This window comes from Amia ocellicauda, chromosome 15 (assembly GCF_036373705.1).
Source record: "Amia ocellicauda isolate fAmiCal2 chromosome 15, fAmiCal2.hap1, whole genome shotgun sequence".
NCBI classification, from domain to species: domain Eukaryota; kingdom Metazoa; phylum Chordata; class Actinopteri; order Amiiformes; family Amiidae; genus Amia; species Amia ocellicauda.
Window position 1 is genome coordinate 4,571,865 of NC_089864.1, and position 21,876 is coordinate 4,593,740.

Consider the following 21,876-nt stretch of genomic DNA (forward strand, 5'->3'; position numbering starts at 1 on the left):
TAACTTACAATTATGATAGTTTGTTATTTGAGAGTTGGAATTGAATGAAAACCATTAGGTCCTGTACTATGTTACAGCTCTCCAGAACCAGGGCTGAAGATCCCCGATCCAACTCAACCTGATCAACAATCTCTAACACATCCACATGTACAGCAATACACACAGGGAAAAATTGACACACCTGTAAAGAGTAGGAGCAGTAAGATACATCGGCCCATTCCTGTAGCCTGTCAGTCTGCAAATACACAAAGAGGAAAGAGTCTTAACAACTATAGATGAGCCAGTGTCCTATAGGTTCATTCAAGGATAGCTTGGTATGAACACAGTTTGGAATTAATGCTTTTATCTTTACTTGAACTACTACCAGTTACGGACTGGCCATCTTGGGCACTGGGAGAATTCCCAGTGGGCCGGTCGACTGTGGGCCAGGTGGACTGCAGGCACAATACCAAAAAAATTAATAATTATTTTTAAAAGGGTTTTAAAGGGAGAGGTAGAAAGTGAGTGACTGGTCTACCCCAACAATTGTGAGTCTAACACAAGCAAAGTTGATGCAGCAGCTGCAACTGAAGTGGTAGTCAAGTGGGAGCCAGGGCGGTTGTGGGGGAAGATATCAACATCAATATGACAATTCAGCATGTGTTCTGTAGCACTCAGTCTGAACATATGTACTGCAATTAGCTGGGGGGACACCAGTCTACATGTTGCTAGAAAAAAATTGAAAATGTGTTTTGTGTCGCCTTCCTTGCATTTCTAGAGTTCATTTTGGTAATACAGTACTTTCAGACATGATGCTGCAAATCATTTTCTTTGTGACCTTTTGCTTCTGAAACTATTTGTCTGTGAGTACTGTTATGTTATTACAAATTGTTTATGTTTAGTTGAACATTTTAGAAATTCATTACTCTTTTTCAGTTTAAATATTTACTATATGGTTATCTCATAGCCAATTCACAGTCTATGTTACTCATGTATGTATCCATTTCTGTTTTGGTTGTTTCCTTTCTAGTTAAACATGTAAAAAATAACAATTTCAGTAAACTTCACAAGAAAAGTTATGCCTTGTCTGTTTATTTGAGGAGTTAAGGTGGTTAGCTTGCAAGTATGTATGGCTGCAGCAGGTTGAGAAGAATAAAATGCATGCACAGCTTCTCCTCAGATCATGTGAAGAGAATTCAGATCCCATTGGGGTTATGCTGTAAAGTTTCTAGTGATGATCCCGGATGTACAGTACTGTGCAGACGACTTAAGCCACCTGAGAATATTAAGTTATTAAAGCCCTTAAATCTCAGCAGTAAGTGTTTATTTGTTCGAAAAAACACTATATAATATTGAAGTAAACACAAACATGAATACAATAAAAAGTAACACAAAAATTGTTCTGTTTTTAAAACAAGTCACTATTTTGTGTGGCCTCCATTAGAATGCAAAACTGAAGCAATTTGCTTTGGTAGACTGTCATGAAAGTTTTTTTAAGTAGTCCTGTGGTAAATTCTTCCAAGGTTCTTGCAAGATTTGCCCAACTATTCTTTTGACTTTTTGTTCTTTTCCTGTCCATGTGATGCCACACAGCTTCAATTATGTTGAGGTCGGGGCTCTGAGGTAGCCAATCTAATACTGTGAGTGTTCCATCTGCAGACTTCTGCTCCAAGTAGGTTCTGTTTCTGCAATCTCTTCTGCTTGTTGCCTTTCTGCAAGAATGGTTTCTTACCTGCAACACACACTACACGACTATTTCTTGTAAACCTTCTTATGGTCGAAGTGTGTACTTTGGTTTCTGATGACTCTGCCAGATGCTGAGCAAGCACTTCACTGGATTTACTTCTGTACCTCAAGGAAGTGACCTTTAAGTACTGTTTATCAGATGCAGACAGCTTTTTGGGTCTTCCACTGCATTGTGAGTGGAATAAAATTAATTAACTTGATTCCAGACTGAAAGTAGAAGAAATATGAATTAAACACGTGAAGCTCGAATCTGTTATCTAGAGAGATATTCTCTGAGATGGAATTCGAGGCTGTTTGGGGTACCAGAAAAATAAATGCAGAACATCAGAGCAGAGGTCATACACATCTGTGAGGAAACTTACCCGGAGGTGACATTATTGACACTGTGCCTAGGCTCGGGAAAAGGGGGCAAAACAAGTCTCGTGCAATCATCATGCAGTTCACCTCATGGTTAATTAGAGATGCAATGTGGAAAGTGTTACAGCCGTGAGCTGTTGTGTTACATAAGAACATAAGAACATAAAAAAGTTTACAAATGAGAGGAGGCCATTCGACCCATAGTGCTCATTTGGTGTCCATTAATAAGGATCCTATCCAGTCTGTTTTTGAATGTTCCCAAGTTTTCAGATTCAACCACATCCCTGGGGAGTTTGTTCCAGATTGTAACAACTCTCTGTGTCAAAAAGTGTCTCCTGTTTTCTGTTTTGAATGCATTGAAGCCCAATTTCCATTTGTGTCCCTGGGTGCGTGTGTCCCTGCTGATCAGGAAAAGCTCCTCTGGTTTGATGTGGTCGATGCCTTTCATGATTTTGAAGACGAATCAAATCCCCACGTAGTCTCCTCTGTTCCAGGGTGAAAAGGTTCAGTTCCTCAGTCTCTCAGTAGGACATTCCCTTCAGACCTGGAATATGTCTGGTTGCTCTCCTCTGAACTGCCTCTAGAGCAGCGATATCTTTCTGGAAGTGTGGTACCTACAGCTTCCAATTTTAGGATCAATATTTGGTGTGGAACCTTGTCAAAAGTTTTCTAAAAATCTAAGTATATCATATCATATGCTTTCACATAATTTACAGCTCCAGTTGCATGTCAGTTGGCACATCCACTGTTCTAAGTGTCATTTGGAATATTTTAGTTAACAGCCTATAAATAATGTCCCTCATTTGTTTAACTACGGTTGGAAATATACAATCTGGCACAGGTGATTTGTTTGTTTTTAATTCTGCTAGCCCCTTAGTACCTCCTACTTATTTATCTTGATCTCTCTTAGGGTTTGACTGGACTGGTTGTTAACCTGTGGCATGTTATCTGTTTTTTCTTTTGTAAATACCTGTAGCATTATTTTGGGTGTATTTTGAAAGAGCATTTTAGCTCTGAGCTGAAGCTCTGATCTAAAGAAGACCTCTCCCCCCCAAAGTTATCAGATTTCCTGAACTCATCAGCTTGGAACTGGTTTGCATCAGAGTGACAGTTTTGGGGAGGATGGCACCGAGAATGGGCCGAATGGTTTAGAGTCCTGCTGTGAAATGTCTGGAGAAAGGGGCCTGTAGGTAAAAAAAAACTCTTTGAAGTGGACGAGAGCCGAAATCCCGACATAGAGCTACAAACCCGGGCCAACTGGCATTTCCAAAAGATGGCATGGATTGACATCAGTCATAAATCAATCCCCCCTCCAATAGGACACTGGGGGCTGAAACCGAAATCCAATCTCAAAAACTCAAGAACCAATCACCTATTGATCTGACAGACTATAAGGAACAGCGCACGGCCTTTTTCTTTCTCTCTCTCTCACCTGAACCAGAAACTCGTTGCCACAGCTCAACCTGTAGCTCTGTTGCCCGAACCAGAACCAGAAACCAACCAAGTCTTTGCTGGCAACAGAAGAGTTAAACTGGGAGAAGGAGATTGAGCCATATAAAGAATCCTTTTAAAGGACTTTATCAAATAAAGAACTTTACAGAATGCGCTGCCCGCCTGTGCCCACCTGATCAGTGGAGTTTTACAGCTGGACAATTGACTAAGTCGACTGAATACGAAAGTGTCAGTCATTTAAATAGCTATTTGAGTCTTAAGAAACTTGACCATTGGAACAAACAGGGCCCTGCTTTCCTCAAAGACTTTGTCTTCAAGTAACTATGGTGGAAACCTGCTTACAAAGAAGATTTTGTGCACAACCTTGGAGCCTTCAAACCAGTGGAAAATCTGTTTGGAAAAGACTCTACATTAGCGAAACCCCAACTTCCTGGTGCATCGACTGAGTGGAAGTTCTTGGACAAAGCCGAACCGGACTGCCTTTGTTCCAACCACACGGACCTCGTGCCCTGTGCTGTTATCTGAGCCCGAAGCCAGAGAGGCCTCTCTGCGACGAAGATTATCATATGTGATCCCATGGTCTTTGATTTGGTCATGGAAGTGATTTGTCTTTGATTTGTTGATCTAGAGTTGAATTTTTAATTAGTTTTTCCCTTTTGTATAATTAGTGTAGTGCTACATTTAGTCTTTGTCTTTGAATAAATTTGACAATTTATACCTTTGGAATTGGTGTCTGCGTCCAATTATTATGGAAATTGAGTTCTACAAGATTCCAGGATTCGTGATAAGGTGATACTATAAATTCACTTCTTTAATTGAAATTTATAAGTGTACCTTACACTACATACCTCTGTAAAATACTAATTTAGAACATTTTCTAAGATACTTCCATTTTTAGCCTTTACCTGTTTCACTTCCTCCTTTATTGACCTCTTGATGTTATAGTATTGAAAAAAGATCTTTGCATTAGTTTTAGCTCCAAGAGCTATGTTTCCCTCTTTGGTTTCCATATCCCTCTCTTAACATCTCTTTGCAGTTCTATATATTCTTTGTATTTTGTTTATTCTCCATTACTATACAACATTTTCTTTCTCTTAATATATTTTTGCATATTTCTATTAAACCATTTTGTCAAATGTTTTTTGGTCCTCAATTTCTCCTGGACCTCTAGTAGTATAATTTTCAAATACAGCCATCCATTTTCAACTGAATCTATGTGCCCCAGTCTTCTAAGTCTCTCTAAATCTCTCCTAAACTGTGTGTATCCTTTCAACTTGTATTCATCTGCATCATTTTCTGTAAGCCATGTTTCTGTCACTCCTACAACATCATAGTCACATGTCAGCACTGTGGCTTCTAGGTCTAACATCTTGTTCGTTATACTCCTGGAATTGAGGTACAAACATTTCAGGACTTTCCTACTAGCAGCTTCCCTTGGTTTTCTTTCCTTAGTGGAACATCTCCCATTGTCAGAGCTCCCTGCCCCCCTGGTCCCTAGTTTAAAATATTCTCAATTACTCTGCACATACACTCTCCCAATGCATTAGCCCCCCTTCTGTTAAGATGTAGACCAGCCAGTTTGTACAGGTCCCATCTAGCCCAGAAGAAAACCAAAGCCCCATAAATCTAATGCCCTCTTCCCTACACCAGGATTTCAACCACATGTTAAACTTTCTAATCTCTACCTGTCTCCCTGGCCTGGCACGTGGTACTGGTAGTATGTCTACCATTGAAACCTATGTCTACCTATATGAAAACTACCATTGGAGATTCTGCTCTTTAGTTTCTTTCCTAGCTCTTTAAATTCATCTTGCAGAATCTCTGGCCTACCCTTTCCTATGTCATTGGTTCCAATGTGGACCATGACCAGTGGATTCCCCCCGGCTTTGGCCAGTAGCCTGTCTACTCATTTAGGGAGATCTGCAACCTGAACGCCAGGCAGGCAAGATACCATGCAGGTCTCCTTATCACTAGAACACACTGTGTGATCTACACCTCTATGAATCGAGTCTCCTACCTGTTCTGGGGGGGAGTGGGAACCATGGTGCTCTGGTGCTCAACTGCCCTCCCATCACCCTCTGAGCTGTCACTGTCCAACTCGGTGTCCAGCAGTAGGAACCTGTTGGACATTTCTAGCTCTTGGGTTGTCTCTCCTTTTGGGGGTGTACACATCCTTTTCTGCAGTTACGTCCTACTGTAACCCAGCAGTTCTCTACACTTTCCTGCCCTAAGGGCTCAACCTTCCTAGGGTTTGGTGTGCACACCATCTCTCTCAAGAACTGATTGACCAATTCGTCCATATCACTAATACAGCGCCGATCAGCAAACTGAACTTCAAGATTACGGACTTTGACCTCTAGGACTTCAACATGCTGACAATGTTCACAGAAGGCAATCATTCTGCAAATCTGACACTATAGTGGCCATATACTTTTAAATGTTGTAAGTTGTTGGTGCCCTAAACACTGTCTCTTGGTTTTTGTTACCGAGAAACAGCGCAGATGCTTAAATACCTTTGTGTTCAGCTTCTTGCCACTAATTGATACCTCACTGAATCTCTGGACTGAATTAACTACAATGAATGCAAACTAAGAATAAGATTAAGTTCAATTAAGGCAAATCTAAAATCAAGATAAGGAATGCTAAGAATGTCTGAAAGTAGAAACACCACAAAATAGCTTTCTCTCTCTCTGTCCTGCTGTGTCTGACTTGGGTAACTCCTAAAAGCAAAAATGGACCGAGTCCTTAAAAATGGCGGAGATTGAAAATAATGTATTTACAGCCATTCTCTGTGTAATTGATGAACCATCAGGTTGGTGATATACATAATGTCTATTGTCACACATATGTCAGATGTTATACACCAATAAAGTAGCAAAATATCTCTCTACATAGAGAAATGTAGGGAGTGTAGAAGAAACTCAGTCTTCAATCAGGTTGGAGCGTTCGTTGCAATGCCTTTATGACACGCAACGAGGAGAACAACATTGAATCAAGAAGATTTCAAAGTTGCTCTGTACTCCATACTAAAAGTCAAAGCCTTTTATACACACAGAAGTGAAAGATCTGGTTATAATTAACAAGTCATTACTTACTTACAAGTTTCAATCTTTAAAGCTATCTAAGCAGAATATATATCATTAGAACAGAGTTCATAGTTCAATACAAAAAATAAGGAGCAGACACTTAAATCTTGCTGTTTGGCATCTTCTCCAAGATGCTCATTGTAAATAACGAACAGAGGTCAAACTACCTTCTGGCCTGACTATTGGCTTTCTTAAGTATACATGAAGTAAAACATTTGTGAGAAAGGAATTTCTAGCTTTACTTCCACAGGAGACTGCATTACAATGTACATTAACAGTTGTTTGTTTAGAGTTATTTTATTTTAAGGCAGTAATGTCAAACTTTAAAATATGAAAAATAAAAAGTTGTTTTGAGCAATCAAGCCATTGCAGATCTGCACACCCAGACTTTAGGTATAGATATACACATAATTTAAATGTCATGCTTTTTAAACTTTATTTTAGTTGATTTAACTTTTTTACAGTACATGCCAAAACCCCACACAATGTATCTGATACATGGTTCAATGGTTAAAATGATCTGTGACCACTGGGTCCATTGACTGCACTGCAAAAACACACAATCATACAACCTGTTGACCTGGACATATCTTGAAAATGCACTCTAGATCGACATATAATTTGCGTTTCCCTCCTGACTGTTAATTCCTGGTAGAATACAAACTGAACTGGCTTAGAACCAATAGCCCAGTAAACACAATGGGACAAATTTGTCCAGAATTTCAGTCCATGTCTTCACTCATGAATCCACATTCTGCTGTAGCATTCTTGGTTGTGTGTGAAAGGGTAAATGCCAGTATTTTTCAGGCATTCAAAGCCAGTGTGAATGGGGATGCAATTGGAAAAAAGCAGGCAAATGCTGCATGCATTTTACTGGTATTTCAATGTGAAAGAGGTTTAAATAAAACATTAAAGCTTTTATAGAAGAATTTGACATTTAAAACATTTGGAGAGAAATATTTTCTCTAGTTAAACTATATACTTGGAGTAATAAAGACTTTTAAAGGGATTCTCGTATAGACTATCGGCTTTGTTTCCCAATGTATTACATTAGACAATATATCTGTTAACATCCATGCCACACCTTTAACTGACCACAAGGCAATTTTTATTAACATTTCATTTTCTCCAGATTCTCAAATTTCCAGAGTATCTTACTGGAAATCAAATAAATTAAGAATGATATTATCAGATAATATATTGGCACAATTCCACTTGCATAAATGTAAATGCTTTATTTTATTTACAAATTAAGTAAAGCAGTATATCCAAAGTATTTCAGCATTCAACAATTTTAAAGCATATTTTTTTATAATGTACTTTTTTATTTGTAATAGACCCCTGGTGCTTTTCATTATTTTACTCTTTATTATACTCTAAATTTCCAATTAAACTCAATTGAACCCCACTACACAGTGTATTGGATTAGCCAATAAGCACACTGGATACTGCCTAGTAGCTGTGATTGACAGAAGGGGTTTTGTCAAATTGAAAAAGAAAACGAAATATAGGAGATGCATTTAAATGTAAAGCACACTGAGAAATGTAAAAGTAAATGGCGATGTAGTAGAGGCCAGTCAGTCAGTAATAAAACATCTCATAATTTTTATGTGATTTGTTACAGAGTTAGGTTGACAGTAACGTCATTTATTTGATGCTGTTAGGGTAAAGCTTAGACTCAGTGCACCCCCACTGGAGTAAGTTTAAAGACCCAAAGCTAAATGGGAATCAATCGACAGAGTCTTATAACATGCTTAATTAGTAATATAGCACACACTTACCTTAGTATTCCCAATTATTGGCAGGAGAGAAAAGCTCTTCTGTGTATGTGAATTTGAGGCTCCTCAATCAGGTCAGAGCCTGGAATATAGGAGAAAGAGGCAAAGTTAGAGCTGGCATTCAAATCCTCACTGACTGATTTGCCTGTTTCCATTGAAAGCTGAAGCACCTGCAGATCAAGGTAAGAGATCACTGAAAGCAAACAAAAAATAAAACACAATACAAACACACACACACACACACTAACAAACCACAAACACACTGACACACAAACACACTAACCCCAAGCACACAACAGAATCCACAAACAAATGGTTAATTGACCACAAAATCTACATTTTGCAATGGTGAATTCAGTCTCTGGACTTGAATCCCATTGAAAACCTGCGGTCAGTTATCTGCATTCTAAGGATATCATGGATCTGGAAAGATTGTGTATGGAGGAATGGTTGAAATTTGGTTGATTCCCTTGTCATTCCACACATTGGAAAGTTACAATATTGCTCATTTCCTGCTGTCTGTGGTGGTCACAGTGGCATTGTCATGCTTCTCGATCCCAGGATATACCATGATGGACAAGGCCATCTGCCCACCCTGATCGTCAGCTTGAAGGCCAACTGGAACAGACACACCAGAAGGTGTGGGCCCACCTCCTTTGGGTGAATGGCAGGGCTGTGCACAGACACCATGGGGGGCAGGGACTCAAGCACAAAAGGGACACCCTACATCGCAGGGTTGTGTGTGAGCTGACGAAGTATGGTGCAGGGCCAGGGGGATTTGGGGGTGTTGGCTGACGAAGTGCGCTGCTGAACTGTGGTCAGGAGTGGAGGTTAGGTGAGGAGGGTGGGGGACCAAGAGGGCAAGAGTCTGAGGGAAAAGGGCTCAGTCCCCCCTGTGGTGTATTTGTGCACGTGCCTGGTGAATGGGGAACTGTGGTTGGCTTGTTAGGGGATGACAGCAGAAATCACACCAGCACCCTGGCTTAGCATCAGGTGGGCAGGGTAAGGCGGGACCACCCTACACAGGTGGACATCAACCCAGGGTTTCAGGTGGTCCTGTTAAAGGAGAAGATCCATGGGAAGGAAATGGATGAGGCCTGTGTAGAGATCCCTAGGAAAATCACAGGCTTCAGGGCCTGCTTGCAGTCGTACGCCCACAATGGTCTGGCCTGCATATGACTGTATGTCAAAGATGAAATGATCCTCTCTCTCCCGGGGTTTACATGATTTTAGTTTATTGCACTTAGGGATGAGTTGCTGTTTATTGGATGTCATTCAAATTAAAGGCAAATAGGTTAATTATTATGTAAATTAGCTGTACACACAGTTCACATGCTGTTTTTGCAGGAAAATGCCAGGAAGGGTGGTTTGCATGTGCGAGAACAATACACAAGATGCTTCACGGAATCCATGGCTGTCATGTGACAACTTGTTTAACAGATCTTATCCGAGTGTTTTTTCACATTACTGATGGAGTAAGGAATCTATGAATATAAGTGTGTTATAAAGTTAGGATTACAACACAGTGTACAATACTGAGCAATACACAACAGATCCACACAAATAGAGAGCATAATGCTAATAGGAAACAAAAAAAGGAATAACAGCTTTTTGCATTGCCATTACTTTAGATATTGGATTGTCTGGTGTGTAAATAGTCTGCAAATTCCTGTTTTTAAAAGGAGACACTTCAACAGTCTTCTCTCATAGACAGCCTGGCTGGTTCAGACTGGAACTCGGGGTCCAATGGGGCCACAATGATCTGTGGACAAGACACACAACAGCGGAGGGAGTCAGTTACAGCAGGACTAGAGTAAGATGTCTCTCTCTCACACACACACACACACACACACACACTGCACACACTGTACTGATAGAGATGCACACTCTGCACTCATTGAGCAAGGATATCAGGGGCAAGAATACAGTCTTGGTTTGGTTCGGTTCAATTTAATGTAGTCTAGGGTAATGCAATGTATTGTTGTTGACGGTACTGTAGTGTAGTATGCTATATTGCAGTGTAATGAAGTATACTGAGGTGGGTTGTGTCCCACATTTGGTAGATGTGCAGACTGGCTCCACTATCTCACCTTTGGCTTGTTCCTTTGTCTCCTGGTGGAAAACCTGCCCATCCAGCCTCTCTCTCCACCACAGCTGCACCTCCACAGTCAGTCCCAGCTGGGAGAACCTCTCTCTCACCTGAAAGTACAGCGAGAGCAGAGCAGCGGGATGAGTTGCTGTTTACACATCACACCTGTGCATTGTGTGTACAAGGGCCTGTGAAATCACTGGGTGGATCTAAATGACCAGCTGACAGAGGCTTACATAATGATCAGAAAACTCTCTTTTCTGATTTCAGTGAAGCTGAATGAAAGGCTCACCATTGTGGAATCAACAAACTACCAGCACTGCTGCTTCATGGCCAACCAGCCTCTGACAATTTGCTGAATGAAGCGTAGATCCACACAGGAGGAAGGAAAAATTATCATAAGAATGTAAAAACATTGTGAGTGCAATTCTACTGCAGCTGGAGTAAAATAATATTTTTGAAGTTTGTAAATTCTTAAAGTGCCCAGAAGAAAGTGATGCAGTTTTCCTCACTAAAACCAGAAGAGCTCTTACTAACATGGCTGAGAATTACTAAGATGGCAGAGATTGTGGACAGACAGAAGGAGGAAAAGGTCTGCCAGTCTCTGAAAGACCTTCTGTCATTCATCAAGGGGAGGAAGCATCCAGATGAAGGATTTAAAAGAGAAATACTTTCAATTATATCCATTTCAAGAAGAGGCTAGGAGACATAATGAGAAGAAACAGCAAAAGTGTTGGGAAAGTGGAGGAATTAACAACAGTGCCAGAAGTGTCTCTCTGGAGGGACTTCAGAATCTGTGGACAGATTGGAGAAGGAGGACAGAAGGACAAGCTGTCTTAGACACACACACACACACACATTTAAGCAAAGTCAAAGCATGTGAATTTTCTACTGGAAAAACCTGCCTGGCACCTTGGTCTCTCTGTTGTTGAATTTGCATAAGCTGACTTCCCCCCTACCTGGCGCAAGACATACTCTCTCATTTCAGGGTGATTGGGATTGATTATTGGATCCAGTCTGAGGGTCACTCTCTGCACCAGCCTGTCTCTACCTGAAAGGAGACAAGACAAAAGACACGGCCCAAAGTTAGTGTGATGTGCCCCCTGGAGCTCCTCAAACCTCCAAACCAAGTACACCAAAGGGATTGACCTTATCAGCTAAATTCCAGAAGACATTAATTAAAACTCATTGTTGTGAAGGCAAATTTGAATAACAGAAAAAAAAACTTCCATTCCTGCTGTGAGCAGTACTGTGGCAGAGATATGGTAGGCAAGAAAAGCCCTACACAATCTCTGTAGCTGTAAAATAAGTTAGTGTTGAACTACAATATCCAATCCCTCATAATAAAAAACCCTGCGATAGACTGTGATAGACTGTCCTGTCAGGTATCAGATATGAGGTTGCAAATTATTTTTCAGTGATTTATAGTGTTATTATTTTATATTTTAAGTGTGTATGTATGCATGTGTGTTTGTATGTGTGCATGTGCATGCTTGTATGTGTGTAAGGGGACCTGAGTGACACGTGCCCTGTATTTCCATTTCAGCAAAGTATACTCCTACCGTGTCAGTGAGAACAAGGTATTTTAATAGTGTTATTTAAATTGCCTAGATGAGTAAAGAGGGGTTTCAAGGTCAAATAACCTGTAAAGGGTGATAATAATGCCCCCAGACTCAATACAAAATCACCAGATTTGAGTTATCAAACCAGTGGCACAAGCACTTCTGATTTATTTGTAATGTATTTGACCTCCTCAGTGGCCCTTTTAAGGAGCCTAAGGTCTGGTAATAATATATTTGCCATTGATTGTATGCTATAGTGGCATATAACTTCCTGTCACATGACCTCGTTGTCATAGCATTATCCCCTCGGCAGTGGTGCAGTGTCTGAGAGTCAGGCCTTTTACCTTCATAGCAAAGGAAGCTGTGTTGCTCCAGGCAGGATGTCTTCTTCCAAGTGCCATCTGAAGTGACTACGCCACAGCACGGAGGTTCCCTAGATTCCACTATGGTCAATTTGTTGAATTTCACCGGAAGGCCATTTGACCACTGAAAGTAACCCCGGCACATCCCAATCCATGTATACTGATTGATTGCAGTGATCTGAGAAAACTCAACTGCTTTTTCTATGGTATAGGCTGTGGCCAGGTCTGTGTATTTATCTCTGCAATACTGTTGTGCTTCAGACCAAGTCTCAGGTGAATTCACAAGGTGGAATTTTCTGTTATTTATGGTAGCCCCCTCTCTGAGACCTAAATAAAGCATCAATTTAATTCTCTGAACTTCAGTGAATTCAAAGATTACATCAGGAATGCTTATCTTTCACAAAACAACACAGTATAATGGCAAAAAACTAAACAAAAACTACCTAGATCATAGATCAGTGATTCCCAACCTGTGGGCCATGACCCACTAGTGTGCCGTAAAGGTACTGCCGGTGGGCCACAAACATTTGTAAATGGTTTTAAAATAGGAATACATTTTTTGTAATATACATATATATATATATATATATATATATATATATATATATATATATATATATATATAATTAGGCCTGTCTTGGAAGGTTCGTACGGTCTCCATACCTTAGGTTTTGAAGGTTTGTCACGTGACAATCACATCTTTTTTTTTTCTCTTGGCTGTATTTGAAACTGCATACTACCCATACTACACATACTACATACCAACATTTCAACATTACTGAAATGTTGGTATGTTGTATGTATAGTATGGGTAGTTTGCGGTTTCAAATACAGTCATTGACTTCAGATGTCACTCATAGTCTATCTACATTAAAACATTTGATTTGTATAATCCCCATTACTTTCATAAATGTTGTGGAATATAACAAAGTTAAAAAACTTTGTGTCAGCAGGTATTGGACCAGATTAAATTTAAACAATGTATTTTGAAAATGTACAATTTAAACATTTTTTTCTTCTGAAAGAGTACTATCCCCAAACTATCAGCATGCATGTGGACCAGTCTGTGTTACTCTGCATTATTTTTTCTTTATCTGCCATCATGCAAAAACTAAACAAATGTCTTAAAAAACATCTGCTGTTTGGGATTTTTTGCTACATGCACGGAAGACACCCAGCAATTTGAATGTAAGCTGTACAACTGAAAAGTGGTATATCACGGAGGAACTACCAATCTCCGGGATCATTTATTCAATGCAAATTTAAATCAGTATGGATAATTTATTAGGATTAATGGGTCAATTGCATCGATTGTCAGGGTTTTAAGCCAACACCCTCTCTCTCCAGTAGAGGCCGCTGTCTCCCTGTCTTTCCTTTCCATTCATTGTTCTTTTCTCACCTGCCAATCACCTTATTAAAATTCCGGTCTCTGTTGTGCACTTCTTCACTCTTCCTCTGTTTCCATTGGCTGCAACGATTGTAAACTGTCGCCTCGCTGCCGTGATTATTATCGCCTGTCTTTCCGTTTTCGATTCCGTCTCGCCTTTGCCAGTCTGTCTGCCCGATCCCACGACCATAGCTTGTTTCCTCGACCATGTCCTTGCCTGGCCCCTTTGTCTTGTCTGCCCACTCTACGTGTCCTAACTCCCTAAACTCTGCGGTCCTTCCCCTGAGAGACCATGACATCGATGGACATGGAGATGATCCCGTGGTTAGTAAGCAGCTCCGTACTAAGTTGATTGCAATTTACCTCTTATTCATAATAATAATAATAATAATAATAATAATAATGAGACAAACTGTAGAAGGGAGTCTTTTTCTTTAGTTAACAGTGTCTTCTGTATTTATTAATTCCAGTATAGTGGTCTTTTTTTAATGTTACTGACACCGTGGTTTATTCATCAAGGGTTTTACACCATTTTAATACCAATTCGTTATTTCCGACACTTTTTTTATCTATTGAATAAAATACAAATTAAAATACAAATTAAAGATTAAAGATTTATGATGTTGATCAAGTGGGCCTTGGAATGGAAAAGGTTGGGAAGCCCTGATGTAGAGAAAACAAAAGCCCTCAAAAACATGGTGGTTTAGGACAGTTTTAATTATTTATTCCAAATAATTATCCCTATGTTTCCCACCACATAGAAACTATATATATAGTTATTGCTTATATATTTCCCTACCTAACTAGACAAACACTCTTACAAAGTAATGTACAGTTAAGCCAATTCTAAGTGTATTAGAATAACACTTTTAGTAAACTAAACGACACTTAACTGTTCTTCTCTGTCTGAAGGGTAGCTTTAATATAAAATGTATTGCATTTATCCAGTGTGGTGAGCACTGTACCCCAAAAAGTCTTAAAATTGCAAGAATTTTAATGGAGAGAAACTTTGAAAAAGCAATCCAAAACATCAGTGAGAAAATGTTTCTCAGCTGTGGAAAATAAATGTCACATGACTGAGATGCAGAGATACAGCCACTAGGTTTCACAGTGAATCCAGCAGCAAATGGCATTTGTAACAGTAATAAGAGCAACAGCTGAGATGTTCATTATTATCATGATGCTGGTGATTTTATAATTTATTACTTCTTCAATGTTTCCAGTGCTTAAAGTACTATAGATATGACGGGATTAAAGCACATTTAGATGTAAATATGACACATTCATGTAACAAGTTGTATTAATGTTAATGTTTAAATTGTTATAAATTATATTGATTTAATGTGAATTTATGTTTATCATAATATTAAAAACATGAACCTAAAATTGTAACTTTCTTACAGAAAATAAAATCTTTACAAAAATAGATTTACTCCTAGATATTTAAAAGAAAATCTGTTAAAAGATGTCTGCTGTTGGATGAACTGCACATTGTATCAAGACATTAGCATGTGTTAGAAGATACTGTCTGTGTGGTATTTGGAATACAAACAATATTACATTATTTGGTGAAGACATCAATTATAATTTTACTGGAAAGCATCAAAGCAGAGAATCACCAGTAATTAATTTAGATATTGGATTGTCTGGTGTGTAGATAGTCTGCAATTTGATGTGTTTAAAGGGAGACTCTCCTCAGATCTCACCAGGACCCTCCCAGACAGCCTGGCTGTGGAGGCTGATGTCAGACTTGAGCTCAGGGTCCACTGGGGCCACACTGATCTGCAGACAAGACACAGAACCACAGAGTAAGCCAGTTACAGTAGGGTTGAGTTAGATGTCATCCCCCCCCCCACACACACACACACACACACACAAACACACTGCACTGATCGAGCTATACACTGCACTGATGGAGATAGACACTGTATTTGTTGAGCAAGGTCATATGGGGCCAAAGTACAGCCGCATCTTCTGACCGTATAGGATATCCTCTTATTGTGTTACCACTACAGCACTGATTACAGGTGGATTACTGAAACCTTACAACACATAGCACATAAATTTAATAAGCTGTATGTTTTCAGTGCAGTACAGTGTCCAGCAGTGCAGTGTGGTTCAGTTTAATGTAGTCTAGGGCAATGATGTGTAGTGTTGTTGACAGTACTGTAGCGTAGTTTAGTGTAATGAAGTATACTGAGATGGGTTGTGTCCCACATTTGGTAGCCATGCAGAGGGGCCCCACTATCTCACCTTTGTCTGGTTCCTCCATCTCCTGGTGGAAAACCTGCCCATCCTGCCGTTCTCTCCACCACAGCTGCACCTCCCCAGTCAGTCCCAGCTGGGAGAACCTCCCTCTCGCCTGAAAGCATATCGAAGGGGGGGGAAATGGTTCTCTTGCTTCTATGTTACACACACACACACACATAAACACATTCCATTAGGACCATGGTGCACAACTACAGAAATCCTGAGGGCCTGTTTTCTTACCATTATGCTAGTGCACAGTAGTAAGTTCTGTGGTATAGGTCATTCAACTTACTATTGGAAAAAACTTGGGCTCTCTGCTATTGAATTCAGTTGAATTCCCCCCCTACCTGACGCAAGACGTTCTCTCTCATTTCTGGATTATTGGGATCTATTTTGGAATCTACTGTGAAGGTCACTGTCTGCACCAGCCTTTCTTTTCCTGAAGGGAGACAAAACAGAAGACACAGCCCAAAGTCAGAGAGATGTGCCCCCTCAAGCTCCTCAACCCTCCAAGTCAAGGACACCACTGGGCTCACTACATTCTTAGGCTCCAATGTATGTACTTTATAAATTTGATCCCAGAATACATTAATCAAAACCCAGGTGACATGCTTCTGTCTTTCTAAAAGGTGCTTGCTTATTCCCCTGCATATTTTGCTGGTATTGCTTGATTTAGGTTTGATAGACGTTGTGATGGAGTAGGCCCATCCCTTTGTTAAGGTGTTTGGGAAAGAACAGACCTTCCAAACAAAGGCATACCTGGGGTGGGGCTGTGGAACAACCATCTTGGGAAAGTAGAAGAGAGGTTTTGGAGTTTAGTTTTGAATTGAATATCACTTTTTGTTATAAGCTTATTTTGAAACTTATTTTTGGTAACGTGTTTTGTGGTTTTATGATAGTTTTTTTTAATTGTTACTCCTATTTGTTTAATGGGTGGGGCTAAGTGGCCAAAGCTATACAAACTGGTTCAAGGGCCTTCGTAAGGGAGAGCCTGGTAGAGATTAACACCGGTCTATGTGTGATTATGTAGTGTCTTGCAGTGACTACACTGGTTTTGTTCTGGATCTTTGGGAAGACAATAAATGTTCCAGTTTTGAAGCCTTGCTGCCCTTATTCTTGCATGTCTGACTTTGGGACCACCACAGAGGTCATGAATTTCAAAATATTTTATAGCTAATTATTAGATGGCTTAGTTCCAGAGGTGCAGGGCACCTATTGTATCTGTTAGGATTTGTAAAAAAAAACAAAAAAACAGGGTTTGTGTGTCAGAATGTATTAATATTTCAAAAACCTCTACACACCCATCAGTCCTCTTGCTGGATTCAGGTAGATCACATGCTACATACAATCATCCTCTCTGAAACCACTTGTTCTGCACATGCTACACCTAAATATTTTGATTTATTAAAATTGAGTCACAAGGTCACAAGGTTTATCTGTCATTGTAACACAAAAAATAAATAAAAAAATTAATACTCAGACTTCTTCTCCAGAACTGAAAGGTGCAAAGTGCTGAAATTGCATGTGTGACACTATTATGGTGCTCTATCAAGTTTTTTCGAGGCAAGTTGCAGCACAGCCATGATCGCCCCCTCACATTTGATATAAACGTTCTCTACTGTGCTATGTAATACACTACTAAAAATTTACATATACATGCAAGTCCATTACTTAAACCTACATGGCCATGTGCTTTAGGTGGCCATGTTGGATTATACATTTTCTGGCACTACCCTGTTAACAAAATGTACAATTCAGAAACTAAGGTTCACTCTGCTGAAATTACTAGTAACACTATCTTTAATATCTGTAAAATGTGAGCGGATGCTCTTAAAACCATGACCACAACAACACAATCAAGTTACATGTGTGGAAAAAATACATATTCCATTAGACAAAGAAGTCAACAAATTTAATTCAGTGGGATATAATATGATCATGGTGAGATCAATCACTTACATGGTGTGGGTTCCAAATTGCTTTTACATGCCAACATAGCACACCCTGCAACTCCTAATCTATTTGCACTATATATCAGCAAATTCTTCAATTATGACCTACTTTAAAGCCGGTTCATGATATTTACATCGGTCCCCTAGAATGGTGACCATATTGTGCTGTGCATTGTAATTCTAGCAATTTCCCCAGAATTCTAAAGCCCACTGTGCTGAAATTTTGCAAGCATGGTATTGGTATGCTGCTATCTGTGATTTGTTCAAGGCAGGTTGCTCCAATAAAAACATGACAGTCGTGACCCAATCAAAGTTTAGCATACCTAATCACCTACATTCAGATTTGTTCAAGGGGTGGTGAGTGGTCACATGGTTTACCTGCCATGTTGCTAAATCAGAGCCTAGAACAATGTCTGTTCTACAATCATCAGTGAAAATTACCTTCATAGCAAATGAATGGCATCTTAACATTACAAGAAAAATCATTCCATTTCCGTGTCCCACATGAATAGTAGACAGACACACAAGCACATTCTTCACTCAATGAGTATGATTCAATATTATTAAAGTAATCCAATGAGAACTTGGCACCATCAGACCATGTCCAGGGCTCGAAGAACAGCCCAATCCAGACTACTGTTCCCTGGGCTTTTATCTTCACATCCTGGTCTTCAGTGGCACTGGTGACACTGACCAGGTCTGTGTGTCGCTCTCTGCAGTATCTCTGAGCTTCAGTCCAGCTTTTCACCTGCTGTACCACAATGTATTTCTTAAGGCCTTCGCTGGTCTCTGAAAAGGCAGAGCTAAGTGTTAAAAAAAGGAAAGGGCTGTGAAAGGAATTTGAAATAACATAGAAAAAGCTTGAGTCTGACCCCCTTCCATTCCTACTGTGAGCAGTATCTGTCAGCTTTGGCAGAGATATGAAGACCAAAGGAAAGAGAAGTCCAACACAAACTCTATAAATGTAGAATTTGGTGTTGATATGCAATATTTAATCCATGCTAATAAAATCAATTTCCCCTTAATAGATAGACTGTCCTGCTAGGCATCAGATATGAGGCTGAAAATTAATATTTCATTAAGTCAAGAAACTATGCAGTTACCCATGGGAACTCTGAAAATACGTGTATCAAAGCTGCCTACCGGTTCCAGACAGTGTGTCACCCTATCAACCCCCCTCTTCCATCTGCTATAAATAGTGAGACACCCCCCCATACTTCCTCTTTTGCTGGAGCTAGACTTGACAACTCATCTTTGGATAGTTTCTCTTTCTTGGATAACTGGGGTTTACCTGAATCTGTACTTTATATTTGAAGTGAAGTATTTAATAAAGTGTGTATGTATGTAGTGAAACCTGCCCTGTGTTTGCATTTCTGAAATGTAGACGCCTACCCCGGAGTCCAGTTAGCGCAAGGTATTTTTGTTAGTGTTTAAAATCACCTTGATGAGTGAAGTGAGGTTTCTGAGCTCAAAAATCCTGTGGAAGGACCGGGAGGGTGACGATGAGGCACCCCAAACTCAATACAGAATCCAGGGAGGCTGAGGCAACACGTCACCAGTGACACAAGCACGTGATTTGATTTAGTGGAAATGTATTTGACCTCAACAGTGGCCATATATCCATCATTGATTTTGTACTTTGGTGGCATATAATTTCCTGTCACATGACCTCATTGTCATAGCAATATCCCCTCGACAGTGGTGCAGTGTCTGAGAGTCAGGCCTTTTACCTTCATAGCAAAGGAAGCTGTGTTGCTCCAGGCAGGATGTCTTCCCCCAGGTGCCATCTGAACTGACTAAGCCACAGCACGGAGGTTCCCTAGCTTCCACTATGGTCAATTTGTTGAATGTCATGGGATTGCCATTGGACCACTTCCAGTTACCCCTGTGCAGCCCAATCCATGTGTACTGATTTGCTGCTGCCATCTCAGAAACCTCGACTGCTTCTTCTAGGCTGTTGGCTGTGGCTAGGTCGCTGTATTTCTCTCTGCAGTACTGTTGTGCTTCAGACCAAGTTGCCATTGAAGTCACAAGATGGAATTTCCTGTAATAGCTGGTAGCCCCCTCTCTGAGCCCTAAACAAAGAGCATCCTCACTCAACATGAAGAAATTCACTAAATAAAAATATTGCACCAACATCTTTCACAGATCAACACAGTAAAATGACAAAAAACTAACCTAAAACAACTGCCTAGATATTCATCCACATTCATCCTATTATGTTGTCTTCCACACTGGTCACGAAGAGCTCTGAATTTCAGTCTACAGACTCTGCATCTTAATCAATAAGAAAGTTATTGTTTGACCAAACATAAGTCAGAGCTATGATACAGTAGTTTATTTGAGAGCTGGGATTGAATGAAAACCATTGGTCCCTGTACTACACTACACTCTAGCTCTTCAGGACCAGGGCTGAAGATCCCAGATCCACATCAACCTGATCAACAATCTCTTGTCCACATGTAGAGCAATATATAGGGAGAAAGTTGGGCACACCTGTAAAGAGCAGGAACAGTAAGACACATTGGTCCATCCGTGCAGCCTGTAAGTCTGCAAAGACACAAAGAGAAAAGAGTCTTAACAACTACAGATGAGTCAGTGACCTGTGGGGTCCCTCAAGGACAGCTTGCTATGAACACAGTTTGCAGCTAATACTTTTATCTTTACTTCAACTACTAGTTATTCTAATAATAATAATGCAAACACATCAACTGTATATCTTTTACACTATCATTCATGTTATCACCCAGTCATAGTAAACTATATATACACCGATCAGCCATAACATTATGACCACTGACAGGTGAAGTGAATAACACTGATAATCTCGTTATCATGGCACCTGAGTGAGTCAATGAGTGCGATATATTAAGCAACAAGTGAACATTTGTCCTTAAAGTAGCTGCAGACCAGTCAGGGTGCCCATGCTGACCCCTGTCCACTGCTGAAAGTGCCTACCATGGGCACGTGAGCATCAGAACTGGACCATGGAGCAATGGAAGAAGGTGGCCTGGTCTGATAAATCATGAGTTCAAAGTGTTGACTTGGCCCCCAAATTCCCCAGATCTCAATCCAATCGAGCATCTGTGGGATGTGCTGGACAAACAAGTCCGATCCATGGAGACCCCACCTTGCAACTTACAGGACTTAAAGGATCTGCTGCTAACATCTTGGTGCCAGATACCACAGCACACCTTCAGAGGTCTAGTGGAGTCCATGCCTCGACAGGTCAGGGCTGTTTTGGTGGAAAATTACACAATTACACAATATTAGGCAGGTGGTCATAATGTTATGGCTGATCGGTGTATATATATATATATATATATACACTCACCTAAAGGATTATTAGGAACACCTGTTCAATTTTTCATTAATGCAATTATCTAAATCAACCAATCACATGGCAGTTGCTTCAATGCATTTAGGGGTGTGGTCCTGGTCAAGACAATCTCCTGAACTCCAAACTGAATGTCTGAATGGGAAAGAAAGGTGATTTAAGCAATTTTGAGCGTGGCATGGTTGTTGGTGCCAGACGGGCCGGTCTGAGTATTTCACAATCTGCTCAGTTACTGGGATTTTCACGCACAACCATTTCTAGGGTTTACAAAGAATGGTGTGAAAAGGGAAAAACATCCAGTATGCGGCAGTCCTGTGGGCGAAAATGCCTTGTTGATGCTAGAGGTCAGAGGAGAATGGGCCGACTGATTCAAGCTGATAGAAGAGCAACTTTGACTGAAATAACCACTCATTACAACCGAGGTATGCAGCAAAGCATTTGTGAAGCCACAACACGTACAACCTTGAGGCGGATGGGCTACAACAGCAGAAGACCCCACCGGGTACCACTCATCTCCACTACAAATAGGAAAAAGAGGC

General features: G+C 40.2%; 1 protein-coding gene across 1 annotated transcript; it reads right to left on the minus strand.

The window, feature by feature from the left end:
• Positions 1-8,903: 8,903 nt before the first annotated feature.
• LOC136772087 (putative C-type lectin domain family 20 member A) lies at positions 8,904-20,622 on the minus strand. The gene is made up of 9 exons (XM_066724778.1): positions 20,497-20,622; positions 19,731-20,075; positions 18,442-18,789; positions 16,396-16,487; positions 16,044-16,160; positions 15,505-15,580; positions 11,447-11,538; positions 10,489-10,597; positions 8,904-9,016 (listed from the first exon to the last, which is right to left on the minus strand). The coding sequence occupies exons 1-9, from the start codon at positions 20,531-20,533 to the stop codon at positions 8,904-8,906; spliced, it is 1,329 nt and encodes a 442-aa protein (XP_066580875.1). The 5' UTR covers positions 20,534-20,622.
• Between the last annotated feature and the right edge of the window lie 1,254 nt (positions 20,623-21,876).